The sequence below is a fragment of the Tamandua tetradactyla genome, chromosome 21 (genome assembly GCF_023851605.1).
Source record: "Tamandua tetradactyla isolate mTamTet1 chromosome 21, mTamTet1.pri, whole genome shotgun sequence".
NCBI classification, from domain to species: Eukaryota; Metazoa; Chordata; class Mammalia; order Pilosa; family Myrmecophagidae; genus Tamandua; species Tamandua tetradactyla.
Genome location: NC_135347.1, coordinates 54,701,861 through 54,717,033, shown reverse-complemented (window position 1 = coordinate 54,717,033; position 15,173 = coordinate 54,701,861). Strand labels below are relative to the sequence as shown.

The following is a 15,173-nucleotide window of genomic DNA, read 5'->3' as shown; positions in this document are numbered from 1 at the left end:
ACTGAAAATGACTCTCAGATAATCAAATTAGCCGCACTCAGACCAGGTTGCATGTCTGCCTGTTTTAGGTATACTGGTCATGTTCCAATTTCAGGATGAAAGATTAGAAAGCTGTCTCTGTGTGACTCCTCAAATATGCCACGAGAACAACAATTTGTTGACTAAAAGCCTTTGCTAATTTTCCCATTCATATCCTTCTGTACAGGAGGTACTTGCAGTTTCAATACATTTTTCCATAAAGCTATTGTCATTGTGAATTAAAACAAAAGTAATGACTAAACATTGTTGAGTTTTCCACATATAAGTCTTTATTTCTCATTCTAGTCCTCTTTGATCCTTGTTTTTAAAGATGCTCAAAGAGAAAGGACACTACCAAGCTAATTATAAAGCCGTACCTCACTGGGTCATAGTTTCTCATTTATAACATTATGTCAGTGGCCTAGTCTACATGACTTCAGCTCTTCCAGTCTTTGGCTGTAGGTAGTTGTGGAAGCACCTGTTAAAAGTAAAACCAGTAAAAACAAGTATTTATAAAGCTTCCATTAAGGGTGTGTGCCTGTGTGTAATAAATCTGCAGAATGTGTTCTTTGAGAAAGATCAATCCTCTGACACTTGTCGCCTTTCACTCACTTTAATAGGATTTAAATGTGTTTAAGAATTATTCCACAATTATACCCAACCACTTTTTAACTGTGGAACTTTTATTTTGCATGGGCAGGCTCTGGGAATCAAACCCGGTTTCCAGCATGGCAGGTGAGAATACTGTCACTGAGCCACCGTTACACAGCCCAACTTTTGGAACATTTTTGAATTTTTATTCTTGAATACCAAAAGGGAAAAAGAGTTCTGCTTTAAGGCCACTTGGAGTAATGAAAAAGATTAAATAAATCAGTGGTCACTGCAAGGAACTACGTAAGTGAAGTTTTATTCAAGCATTTCATATTTGAGTCAATAAGATCAATCAGGCTACAGTCCCTGCCTTTGAAAATACTGTGCCCCTCTACCAATCTAGCTTTCATCCCTAGCATATATGAGGGGTAGCTGCTGTTCCACTACAAATCTAGCCAATAGCTGTGTAGGCCTGTTCACATTGGGGTGGGGGGGGGGGGAATACAGCTCAGGATTCTTGATTTGGGTTCACTGGGATTTTAGTAGCTAGAATTAAAAAAAAAAATCATTGTACTTAAACAGTATGTTGAGTTTAATTTTTGGCTGAGAGATTCTAGTTTGCTTTACAAAACAGTGATAGTTATTAAGGACCAGGGGAATATGTAGAGGAAAGGACATATTTCAGTTTATCACAGCAATTCTTAAATGGGCTCTAAAGGGAGCCAGAGGATTAAAAAAAAAACTTCTGATGAATGCTACAGTTTTCCTTTTATCTGTCTCTACTTCTGCCTCACAGGGATTTAGGTTCAAATTAAGAACTTGAAACAGAACACTCACTACTTCAACTACACAAAAAGGTGCAATTACTATATAATCTCCATTTGCTAAAGAGAAGGATCAGTTTTCTGGAGCTCTCAAAGTTTATTAACTAAAGAGATGCCACATCCTACCTGTTCTTCAAAAGTTCCCCAAAATATCTTCTATAATGATAAATGCTGATTAAATACATTTTTAAAAGAATTAACAGTATAGTTAAAATATTCAATTTTGAGAACAAAGTCACATATTTCAAGAGGCTAAATGAAACTACATTTTAACATTTCTAAAACATTTTTAAATTAAAATTTTTTTTTAATTTTAAAAGAATTTTTGGTGATGAGTGAGAATGTAATTAAAGGCAATAAAATTATTCCTCCTTCCCTGTATATCTATATCTATATATGTATATATCTGTCTAGATCTATTTATATATATATCACTATAAAGAATGAGAGGTTCTGAGTTCTCTTCTCCTCAATAAACATAAGCCTATACAATTCCTGGTTTAGAAGATTAATTTTTTAAAGCACACAAAGTGAAAAAATTTTGCCTACAAGGACACTATGGCATAATTTAATTCTGTTATCAACAGATATTTTTTCAATGCTCTGAAAACTTCACTGCTGAAAATTCACTGCTGAATTCATACCTGTTTGCTCAGTGGTTTCAGGACACAAGAATGAGAAGTCAGAAGGCAAATTTGTGATAAATTCTTTGGTGGATATACTGATATCTGAGAAGCAACTTGTTGCTGATTTAGAGGACCAGAAAAAAAGAATTCAAACAACTTTATGGAGTCACAAGAAAAAAAATATATTAAAGATGTCTGAGATCAATACATCATTGGTTTTCAGATAGCTCTTAAAATTTGCATTAACCTATATATTTGATTTTCAAGGTTCAAATTAGACAGCAAAATACAAATCACCAGTCTCCTCTAATTTTTGAAATAATTTTAAACTGCGCAATCCAGATTCTCGCTCTCCATTTTTCCACAAAATAATGAGGTGATCAGCAGAGCAAGTCACTAGTCCATGATCCTCAAAGTGCAGGAACATCTGCAAGAAAATTGAAACTACTGTAATTACAAGAACTTCAAGGAAAAGAGAAAAGGCCAATATTAGATTAACAAATGTGCTTGAAAACGTATCCTGGAGATTTCTTTGGATCTGAATTTACGTAATAACTCCATTTCATTTTTAATGAGAAAATTTTTTTAAGTGTTGGTAAAAGTCACAAACAAATACAACCAATATCTAGTATTTTAATAATCAGAATTTTATTATTTTATTACTCAACTGTAGAACTGAGTAACAGCTGTTTTTTTGAAAAGTACATGAATATCAAAAGCATCTTCTGAATTTTACTATAATCTAATTCTTCAAACACTGGTGTTAAGATTTTGTCAGAGGTCTTGCCAGATCTTGCTCTACGAATCATTTGAACTTGCTTTATGACTTTATGCACAAATGGCTTTGGATAATATGTTTGAATTGCAAATTCCCCACACTAAACACTGACTTCAGCTCTCTATATAAAAGTAGATATAGGGTGGGCAGCAGTGTCACAGTGGCAGAATTCTCACCTGCCATGCCAGAGACCCAGGTTCGATTCCCAGAGCCTGCCCATGCCAAAAAAAAAAAAGAAAAAAAAGGTACATATAGCCAGTGAATTTATAAACAATTACTAGTGTCTTCCATATGTTTATGGGCTATACCCACAAGAAGGTTCTAGTTCAGTTGTAAAAACCAAACTACAGTTGAAATAATTAAGGTATCAAAGACTATATGATCGGGCACTAAATAATGTAGCATAGACTATGACATGCCAAAGAAATTCAGAAACGGGAGATATATTAATGATAATTGAAATTGTCAGAGATGCGTCAAAGAGATAAAACCCTCCAAACAAAGGGAAGGACATGATAGGCTGGAAGCCTAGAATGAGAAACTCGAGTTTTAGTGAGAGAGCAGGATGACTACTGTGCAGTGGAGAGGTGGTTAACAGTGTAGAAAAATGAAGCCATGAAAAGGATAAGGTCCTTGAAAGTAAGTGAAATAAAGGAGAGAAACAGAACATTAAGGAACAAGAAGATAAGAGTCATTTCAGAACTGACTGATGCACTTCTAAAGACCGAGGGATAAGGCCACTGGAGAGGACTTTGATGATGTAGCAATGAGGGAGGGAAATTCGGAAGCAAAAATGCTCAGGACATTGGAACAGATAAAATCCAGTATACAGAGAGAGGAGCTGGATTAGAGAGTAAGGATGAAAATATAAAAAGTAATACGGAAATTTGGGAGAGCACACCTAGAGATAAACACCTAAAGATAGATTTTCACAATGAAGCCAAAGATAATTTTTTAAATGCTTAAGTATCAACACTTTCACACTCAAAAATTCTAAGCCTCTTGACATTGTTTTATATTATGACAAACATGCCATTCTGCAGGTCTCCCCACCATTTAAAAACCTTTATTGTGTTCCCACTATTTTTAAAATAAAGCCCAATTCCTAAGCTGGCATTCAAGAACATTTGTAATCTGACCCAAAACTTCTTCCCCAGGCTTTATCTCCCATTAATGTCTGTTCTAGGAACCCAGAGCTCCAGCCTAGCCAATCTGCTCCTTGCCACCCAGTAGATCCTATCTTTGCACTTTTGCCTACCATAGTCTATGCTCACCACTCCCAAACTACACTCTAGTCACACAAGCAAAAGCAAAAACTTAAATTAAGAAAAAAAAATAAAACCTTTTAACTGGACAATCTGTTGGAGGAAAGCAAAGATGAATAACACGTATTACCCCACATCAAGGAGCTTATGTTCAGGAGGCTATTAATCCTACCTAGCCTTCCGAGTTCAGCTGAAGTCCTAGGTAGGACTTCATATCCTACCTTCTGCTAACCATATCTTCTGCTAACCATTTAAAAGACTCTGCAAAAAATGTTTCTTTGAATTCCTGAGTAGTCACTGTCTGCTAATTCATCTGGGTCCACTATAAGCTGACTTGATAGTCTATCAGGTCTTTGTCCTTCCTCACCTGCTAAAATAGAAGATCCTTTGGGGGACAGGGGACAATGTATTTTACATCTCTTTGTAAACTTGAATTCTAGTATAGTTTGAAACATCGAAAATGCTCAGTAACAAGTGTGTTGCTGCTGCTGCTCCTAAGCATAAACAACACTTTCAAACAGAAAATAATCTGTCCCTCACTGGCTATGAAACAGGGAAGAAATTCATTAATTAGGACCCTGATTATACTGTTATCAGATCTAATCATTTCTTTATTTGGACATCTTAGTTCTTCACTGCAGACAATAGTGCCTGTAGAAAATGTTAATAATTTGGATTTCCATAGATGAGAACTTCATGATCTGATCATTCTCAACTAGTATTTTCATATCTGCATAATGATAATCAAGGCACAGATCTTAACTAAAGCTAACAAATTATCCTTCAAAGATGGCTAAAAACAGATCCGTTCATGAATTTGCTGAAGGTTCCTAGAATTAGATTCTGTTAAGGCTTAAAAAATCTACTCACATAACTCTACCCCTCCATGCACCCTCTCTGTTCACTACTGTAATATATATACAGTCAGCATTACTCACATTATGCTTTTTGTTAACTGTCTCACTCTCAAAGAAAAATGTGATTAAGCCCATTTTTAAATCAGTAGTAACCTAGCTTCCTCAAAGCATATCTCTGTAAAGGGAGATCCTAACTGTACACACGGTAACCTATCCTAATCCATGTCCAGATTCAGGAAAATCTAAAGGTAACAGGGAAAAGTAAAGAGGTAAAAAGTATAGGTCTTTGTGAGACCAATTGAATGAAAAGAGCTGTGAGACACAAAAACAGAAACTGCCTGGACACTTCTATGCCTATTAAAAAACAATACCTCCACAGATGATGAATGTCCAATCAAATCTCCAATAAATTCCAGGGAACATGAAGTGGCATTTTCTTGTGGCTTTTTAGCAAGTTGGCTGGCTTGTTTGTTCACCCTTCCAAATCCCCACATGTTAAAAAAACCTAGAAAAACGCAACCATTTCAGTCATTTCCAAAATTTCTGCATGCCTTACAATAGTAATGTAAGATCAGAAAAATGGAGAAAATTTAAGTGCAAAGATGTTCCAGGCTTATTTTAGTCCAGGGTAAAGGGATTTAACATAGGGTTTTTAAACTATGTTATTTCATCTTTTTTAGCTTAACCAGGTTTGTTCCTCATCTCTTCTTATTGCTAGTACTCTCTGGTGAAGGTGTATGAACATAATAAAAGACAGGCGCTGGGAGTAAAACATAACAGAAGAACAAGTCCTGAATGTCAGTTCAGATATTTTTTGTTTTTGTTTCTTTAAAGATACAACTCAGATTTATCAACAAAGTGTAATGGGAGAAGCTATATATATTCAAAACCAGTATCCTAGGATTTCATGCAAATAGAACCAGGAGAAACTACAGAGGTATCAGCATCTGATTTCTTACATAAAGGTTGTTAACCAATTTGTTTTTCAAATAAAAAACTTGAAAGTTAAGAGCTCATGAGATTATGATATTAACATAAAGAATAGTGTATTTTTCCATAAAGCACTTGAATTCAGTGCTAACGATGATATGATACTGCAAGCCTTAAAAAACAATTTTGACATCTGAAGGTACAAATTCTGTTTGTATCATTTAGAATTATAGACATGATAAATGAGTAATTACTTCATTTGGCCATTTGGTCAGATTACCAGAAAATAACAATTGTCCCTCAAAACAATAAAATCTCAGTTGGCTTGAACTGAAATAAATAGGCAATTCCATATGAAAGCAATATTAAGACACAAGTCCTAGATCCAACTATCATATTCTGAACTGCTTCACTGTAAATATCTTATGTGTCCTTTGAAACTATTTGGAGCACATTTTACTCATAACCACATCTCTTTCTTATTGCTCATCTCTTTCCTCTGCCTTTTGTATGAGAAAGAGAAAAAGGAAGAGACTATCTTTTTGGGAGCAGATACACACCTGTTGGTACAGGCTCAGCTGCAAGCTGCTGCTTTTCTCGTAACTCCCAGATGCGTACACTGCCATCTTCTGAGCAAGAGATTAACTGCCTGTCAGAACAGAAGATTAGTAATGCAAAGAAAAACAGAGCACTGTGGAAGGCAAATGCTAAATTTGCAGAGAAAGAAATCACTGGAGCCTACAACTGCTTTTTTTTTTTTTAACATTTGCTCCCCCTATTATTTATTTATGTTTCAATCCACATGTTATTACTGTCTGTCGATACGGTAGATAAAAGAAGCATCAGACACAAGGTTTTCACAATCACACAGTCATATTGCAAAAGCTATATAGTTATACAATCGTCTTCAAGAAACATGGCTACTGGAGCACAGCTCTACATTTTCAGGCAGTTCCCTCTAGCTTTTCCATTATACCTTAACCAAAAAGGTGATATCTATATAATGTGTAAGAATAACCTCCAGGATAACCTCTTGACAATGTTTGGAATCTCTCAGCAATGGACACTTTATTTTATCTCATTTCGCTCTCCCCCTTTTGGTTGAGAAGGTTTTCTCAATCCCTTGGTGCTAAGTCCCAGCTCATGCTAGGATTTCTGTCCCACGTTGCCAGGAAGGTCCACAACCCTGGGAGTCATGTCCCAAATAGAGAGGGGGAGGGTAGTGAGTTTGCTTGTCGTGCTGGCTGAGAGAGAGGCCACATCTGAGCAACAGAAGAGGTTCTCTTGGGGGTGACTCTTAGGCCTAATTTTAGGGAGGTTTAGCCTATCCTTTGCAGGGTTAAGTTTCATATGAACAAACCCCAAGATTGGAGGCTCAGCCTGTTGCTTTGGTTGTCTCACTGCTTGTGAGAATATCAAGAATTCTCCACTTGGGGCCTACAACTTATTTTATTCAGCTTCGAGTAGAAGCTGATAAAATCCACAATCTAACATGGCTTTGCAATGTGAAGAAAAAGCACTTTCCAGGTAAGGCACACATTATACTATGTTACTTAGGCTCAAATGTTATAAAGTTATCATCTCCACTTTTAAAATTGCATTCAGGGAAACAGGATATTAATTACACATTTTCAATCTCCTGCCCAGCCTGTCCTTTCCTCTTCTCACTTTTCTTCAGTGTGCCTCTCCCTAAATATCCTGCATAAAAAATAAGGCTTTTCTCTTCATATAATTTCATTCCTAAAATTTCAAATTCACTCTAGGCTAAACTTACCCTAAGAAGAAAATCCCCACTTTATAGCCTGAGACAGTGAGGGCTTCAGTGTTTATGGCCATTTGATTCTGGCCATAAACACCACCACCACAAAGGCGGGTTTATGGAAAATATAAAATGAAAAATTAATATATTGTAAGTGCCCCAAAATCTCTTACCTTTTTAAACAAACACCAATTTTAAACTATATCTTCTTACAGTGAAATTCAGTATAATTAATTTGAACTTTGCTTCCTATACATTTTATTGCCACAAACTCTTCCATTAGAGGCAACCATGGACACTCTCCATTTCCAAAAGAACACTGCAAGTCAAGCTATGGAGCCAGGTAACTTTGCCACTTGAGAAATTACATTGGTGGCCCTGGGAAACATGCATTTCTTTCCTCTGTTGCAGAACAGATGGAAACCTGTACCTGTTTGGAAGTTTGGCAATGTGCAGGACACTGGAGTCATGTGCAGTTTTCTGGCAGGCAATCACACGCTTCATTTGAAGGTTATAGACATATAATCCCCTTCCAACTGCAGCAAATAAATTCTGGGGGAAAAAAGTTCAGATATGCGCATAAAACTGGTACCCACCACTACCTGCTATAATAGATTTCCAGCCTTAGTTTGACATCAGAAAGTCATTGTTCCCTTCCCTATTCCTAGCTTTCAGCCCAATTTACTGTACTGTCCTCTGAAGTCCAAAAACGTCAAAGCACCAAGGAAGGCTTATAGTATTTGGATGGTTGGAGGATGCAGCTGCTAATCCAGAGAAAGCTCTACATGTCACACCATGCAGCATCACTTCCATCCGCACTGAAACATGACAGCTAGAGACAGAAGCTAAGGCTGACAGCACGGCCCTGCATCAGAAGCTGCTGAGACATTACCTGGATTTCATTCACATAATTCTAATCCTTTTTAAAGTTACTTGTCTCCTTTTGCCTGAAGAATGAGCACTCTGCAACAAAAGACCTATAAAGAGTACAAAAAAGAATCTGCCACTCTGGCACTATCATAAGATCCTGTGGAGGCTTCACATTTTTCCAAATGTATTATTAGGAACACTCTTTTAAGTAAGAAAAAAAATTTAATCTTATGAAAGACTTTTCACCAACATTATCTCACTTTAGCTCACAACATTGTGTTAAGATAGGAAAGACAAGCACTACTGCCATTTTCCAGTTGAGCAAATAAAAATTTTAAAAAAATTTTAATAACACAATTAGAATCAATATTAGAATCAAGATCACATGACTCCAGTCTCTTGCGCTTTCTTTATACCATATTGCCTAGCTTCTGAAATTTGTTCTCAACTAATCTGACTTTTGGTGGCACTTGTCTCAGGATCATTCATTCTTACTCAACAGGTATCCCTGAGGGGCAGACCTGATACCACACAAAAGTGGTGGGTTCTCTGCCCGATATGCATAACAGCCAATCCGTGACACTGGGATTTCAAAAAGAGTTATTGCTAGACATGAAGCAGATTTTTATCCACCTAAAAATCTGTCTTCCTGAGTCTAAGGAGTTCAAGGTTTTAGATTCAAACAAGGGGAATGAATCTCAATAACAATATAAGCAGAAACAATTTACAAATGTAAAGGAATGGAGCTATGCTAGAACTAAGCTAACCATTACAAGAACAAGTCAATGGTTAGTTCTGAGCTGATTCAATTTCCTTCACTTTAAAGTTGAAAAAAAATGGATAAAGGGGGTACAAGTAAGGGTCAGTCACCAGGTTTTTACAATCACAAGGTCACAGGATAAAAGGTACATAGTTTTACAGTCATTATCAAAGATCAAAACAACTGGATTACAGTTTAATAATTTCAGGTATACAATTTCAGGTATTTCCTTCTGGCTGTTTAATACCCTAGAAGGTAAAAAGAAATCTCTACATATTGACTCATTAATCATAATCATTTCTTAAATCCTAACTTCCTGGTTACAGACCTTTAAAATAACCTTACAGACTGCCTTCCTGTTTTCACCAGATTCTTGGCCCTCCCAACCTTTCTTATATGGCTTTGATGGCTACAAAACCTAACTCGGATCTGTGATACCTGGACCAGAGCATGCCCCGTGTCTCACCAGAGTCTAAATCTGGAAGGATCTCCTAGATCCGCAGGACTAATCCTCTCCTGCACTAGGTGGTGCAAGATAGGACCAGTGCTGGGCCATTCGTGAGATGGCTTACTTCAGACTTACCTACCTAGTGCCGTGTGTATAACATTCAACGCAAGGAAACCCAGGAAATTAACTTTACAGGCCAGGAAATCCACGCACAGAGTGTAAGTGATTTATCCAAAGTTACTGAGAAAATTATAAACTTAACTAGAGAATACATGAGCTCTAGGAGCGGCATTTACTCAACAGACTCACTCTTTTAATAATCAGTGGTACCAAGAACCCTCAGCAAAAGAAAGAAAATGAGGGGAAAATAAGTGATTCTTCATCAAGAATTTGTAATAATGATGTCAGACAAAGGCAGCAGATTTTCTGCCCAATGTGCTCAATTCCTGAGACATTGGGGTTTCAAAGAGAGAAAGAGCTTATTGCTAGGCATTGAAGCAGATCAGATGGCCTAGTGGTCCAAAAAATCTGTCTCCCCAAATTGTAGTAATTCTGATAGTTTTATAGCATTACAAGATGGGCAGGTTTAGGATGATGGGCACAGTGGCTCCAGTTGATGTAATTAGAGGTGACCTAATTATTGAGCACACAGATTGATTACATGCTTAGCCACAGAATGAATGTAAGAAAATGGCAGCCTTAATATGATGATGGGTCTGATTTTTTTGTATTATAATGAGGTACAGGTTACTTACTTTCAGGTTAAAGTTTAAGCTCTGCACCTGTCAGGCAGGCCCATTTTGGTTAGATCCAGCTTCAGTTATCAAGATAACTTTTGAATTAGGGTCGGTCAGCTTTGGGCTGACTCAAAGCACTTCATTAATAAACATTAGGGGTTGTCTTTAGTGATCCCAAAACTCCAAAGTCGAAAAACCAGATAAAATGGGTACAAGTGGGGATCAGTCACAAGGTTTTTAATCACAATGGTATAAGATAAAGGTTATACAATTATTATCAGAGATCAAGACAACTTAAGGACAGTATTTCCTATAGTCCTGGACTACAGAGGTACTTCCCTCGGTTTACTCTAATATACCAGAAAGTAAAGAGAAATATCTATATACTGATTCAGTAATCATAATCATCATTTAAATCCTAATTTCTTAGTTACAATAGCTAATATACATCAATCAAAATTTTAAGATTGGAAGGAATACAAAATGAAAGAAAAATTTACAAAAGTGAGAAAAAGGTATAAAATTTAAATATATATGTATGTTTTAGGGCTATAAGTTTTAGATATTTAGTCTCCATTTTTCTTGAGACCATATTATTTTTATCATATATATTTAAATTCTTTTTTTTTTTAGAATAAAGATGTGGTACAAAGAAATAATCTATAGGATATTTGTGTTTTCTTATTCTTGTTCTGTTCTTTTCTGTTTTGTTTTTGTTTTGTTTTCAAAGTAAGAGAGGTACAAAGAAAACAAAATGTGGATAACACTCTCCTCATCCAGAACACTATCACCAAACTTTTAAAATTAAAATAGTAATATGAAGCAGACAAACAAAAAAATAGTAATACATATTCAATTAGAAGATTTAAACAGTACAGAAAGATACAAAACAAAGGAAGTAAAAGCCTCCCCTAATTCACACTCAAATGTTTCTTGTGGTTACATTTAGAAATATATCCCCTTTTAAACACATTTTTGAGTCCCAGAGGCTAAAAGAAGAAATTTTTAGATCAGAGCCCAGATTCAGTTACCCATAAACACTAATCTCTTACTACAAAAAAGATGTAAAGTGTTTCAAGAGCATCACTGCTGAAGATGAAAGGATCAAAATCAGCAATTCTCACACAATCAAATGTCTCAGGGCACTAACAGATTAAAAGCCAAATATTTCTGAAAATTTTAATTTCCTTTACCTCTGTGAAATGCACCAAAATCTTCAAAAGAATTATTTCTAACACTTGTTTCTTAAAGCAATTTTAAACATTAACCTGAAATCCTATGGGATTATTTAATCCAACACAAAATTTCAGTATAGCTTTAAAATCTGTGGCTATGTAAGAACTTCCTTGCTTTAGGACAGAAGCTAAGATAAAAATACTTTTTTTGTAAGTGGTGCAATCATCCAAAAAAATCAGACTATTTCAAAGCATAACCTGAAACCATAGGGAATGAGGCCTTTCTAAATCCATCATGAGATTAAATTTAAAAAATTAGAAATCAGATTAAAAAATGGCAAGTTTATAAATACTGTATAGATTTTATTTTACCTCTTCATCACATGTAAAATGATGTATAGAAATGTCATTTGGCTTTTGACAGAGCTTTATTCCTTGCTGTGTGTCCAGTTGGTGAGAAGGGTTCCAGAAGTTGTGCTCAGAGGCCTGTATGGTCCAGTCCAGGATATCCCAGATGATCAGCTCTCCAACATGGGAGCCGGTGACAAAACTGAAGTCTAGGCAAAAAAATCACATATGCCTCATTATTGGTCATTTTTACCTAGGCTAAAGGTAAAAATGAATGGACTGCCTAAAAGTAATATTCTATGAAACTATAATAATTAGAAAATGAAATATTAAGAAATGATTAGAAAAGGTTAAACAGAAAGCTTAATATAACAAAATGGAAAGACCAGAAAAAGACCTGGATTTATACAATTATTCAGTATATGATAATGATTGATTTCAATTCAGTAGAAATACCTCATGTGGGAATTTAGTTAACAATTTATGGACTACTAATAAAAGAACCTTACCTTCAGCATATACCAAAATAAGTCTCAAATAGATTAAAACATTTAAAGTACTTCAATGACTGAAGACAATAAAGGTCACTATTTGCATGACCATGGAGTGGTAAAGATCTCAACAGAGGCAAGGTAGGTAGGAGTAGGGAGAACAGATCTGAGGAAATATATATGTGGTAAAACAAAACAAAAAAATAAGAAAAAACCCCAATAAACAAATGACAAAAAGCTGTGAAAAAAATTTGTAACTTAGACATCATCATAAGTTTACTATATTTATTACATAAGGAATTCTTAGAAATCAGTAAGAACAAAATGAATCTCAGCAGGGGGAAAAATGGAGCTGAATGGGGGAAACAAAAAATACAGTCAGTAAACATGTGAGAAAACGTTCAACTTCCTTAAAAATCAAAGAAATGTAAAAGTAATGAGAGATCATTTATTGACTTGCAAATTGGAAAAGATTATAAAACAGGAAAATACCCAGTGCTGGCAAAAGCATAAAGAATTAGCATTCTCACACACTACTAATGTCCTAGTATAAATTGGTACAATCTTTCTAAAGATTAGTTTTGTAATACGAATAACAATCTTAAAAAATATAAACCCACTGTGCTGGTTTAAAAGGATGCATGTCCCCTAGAAAAGCCATGTTTTAATCTAAATCCCATTTCATAAAGGCAGAATAATCCCTATTCAATACTGTATGTTTGAAACTGTAATCAGATCAACTCCCTGGATGATGTGATTTAGTCAAGAGTGGTTGTTAAACTGGATTAGGTGACATGTCTCCACCCATTTGGGTGGGTCTTGATTAGTTTCTGGAGTCCTATAAAAGAGGAAACATTTTGGAGAATGAAAGGGATTCAGAGAGAGCAGAGCAGGACATAGCCATGAGAAGCAGAGAGCCCACAAGCCAGTGACCTTTGGAGATGAAGAAAGAAAATGCCTCCCGGGGAGCTTTATGAAACAGGAAGCCAGGAGAAGAAGCTAGCAGATGACGCTGTGCTCACCATGTGCCCTTCCAGATGAAAGAGGAACCCTGACTGTGCTCACCATGTGCATCTCCAGATGAGAGAGAAACTCTGTGTTTACCATGTGCCCTTCCACTTGAGAGAGAAACCCTGAACTTCATCAGTCTTCTTAAATCAAGGTATCTCTCCCCAGGGGGAGAATGGACATTTCTATAGACTTGTTTTAACTGGGACATTTTCTTGGCCTTAGAACTGTAAACTAGCAACTGATTAAATTCCCCTTTTTAAAAGCCATTCTGTTTCTGGTATATTGCATTCCAGCAGCTAACAAACTAGAACACCCACTGATGTAACAAATCCACTTCTATTAATCTATCCTGAGGGAAGTGAATAAAAGAAATATGTACAAGGTTATTATACATAATCTTTAAAAATCTGAAAACAACCTAAATATACAATTGGGGATTAAGTAAATAAATAGCACATCAAAAAAATAAAACAGTAATGCTGTTATTGAAAATTAAGTTGTAAAAGTATGTTTATTTTGATATGGAAATATATTCATAACATCCTGTTACAAAATAATACATTATATATATTCACAAACACACACATACCCAGAAAAAGTTTCAAAAGATATGGACCAAAATGTGAACAGTGTTTAATACTGGAAAGCAGAATGATTTTAATATTCTTTACTGTATGTATTTTGGGTGCACAGGTGGTTCGGTGGTGGAATGCCTGCCTTCCACGTGGGAGACCCGGTTCGATTTTCAGACCATGCACCCCCCCCCCAAAAAAAAGCCTTGGTATTTATGTACTTTATATTTCTCATTTTCTCAATTTTCTACTATGAATATAATTTTTTGTACAATAATAAGCTTTTAAAACTTTTAAATGAAATAAATGCACCACAACAGTACAACTGCTGAGACTACAGATTATCTTAAAGGAGTATAATTTACAGAGCAAGGCAGAACAGAACAGTGGAATATGAATCCAGAAACCCACATTCTAATTTTGGCTCTACCTGTGGCCTTTAGGAAGTCACTTAATCTCTTTCTATCTTGATTTTCACATGAATTAAATGAAGATGGTTGTAAAAATCAAATTAAATAATAAATGTGTAGCCAGTTTAAAAAGACATCAAATGTTATCTTTCAAATTTTGTATTATTTTGAACCGCTGGCATTATACCACATGAATAGAATTAAAATATCCAGTTATGTGTAATTTAGGAAAACAGAGGTGAGTAATTATGATTTAATTATTCCATTTATCAAATAAACCAGCAGGACAGAAATCTTTAGTAACTAAATGAACAATCTCTTAGAAATAAAGAATTATCAGCAATTATACATGTAAACTTTATTTTGCTTTGGTTCCAAGGCCATCATCAGTAGCTTATTAACGTCCAATTTCTTTAGTTAATTAGCAGACTCTATAGAATTCATCCTGTGAAAAGGTTAAGTTCATTTTTCCTCTGTGGAGAGAAGAGGCTTCTCCTTTTAATAGTGGGAAAGTATAGGGAGTGCTAATATTTCCATAACCTTTTTTGCAACCCTTTCCCTCCTCTTTCCAATTTCATTCAAACTACAAAGGAACTGGAGAAATTAAGGAGTTATGATTCCTCTTGATGCTAACTCTGCAACTGAAGTCATAACACAGAGTCAGCTTAACTTACAGAGACCACACAACTGCTTGCTGACTTAT

The 15,173-nt window shown here is 35.5% G+C and overlaps 1 protein-coding gene across 8 annotated transcripts in view; it reads right to left on the bottom strand.

The window, feature by feature from the left end:
• The window catches only part of WDR41 (WD repeat domain 41), a 297,758-nt gene that overhangs the window by 3,837 nt on the left and 278,748 nt on the right, over positions 1-15,173 (bottom strand). For 6 of the 8 annotated variants that reach the window (XR_013167159.1, XR_013167153.1, XR_013167155.1 and 3 more), the window contains 5 exons: positions 12,011-12,195; positions 8,079-8,200; positions 6,450-6,538; positions 5,331-5,464; positions 396-2,486 (listed from right to left, as the gene is read on the bottom strand). Coding sequence is in view for 1 of the 8 variants with exons in the window: in XM_077139374.1 (XP_076995489.1) it covers positions 2,334-2,486; positions 5,331-5,464; positions 6,450-6,538; positions 8,079-8,200; positions 12,011-12,195 (683 nt within the window). In the remaining 7 variants the exon portion in view is untranslated. Of the gene's footprint in view, positions 1-37; positions 2,487-5,330; positions 5,465-6,449; positions 6,539-8,078; positions 8,201-12,010; positions 12,196-15,173 lie in introns of those variants that run through there. The other 2 variants (XR_013167154.1, XM_077139374.1) reach the window with 2 other exon arrangements.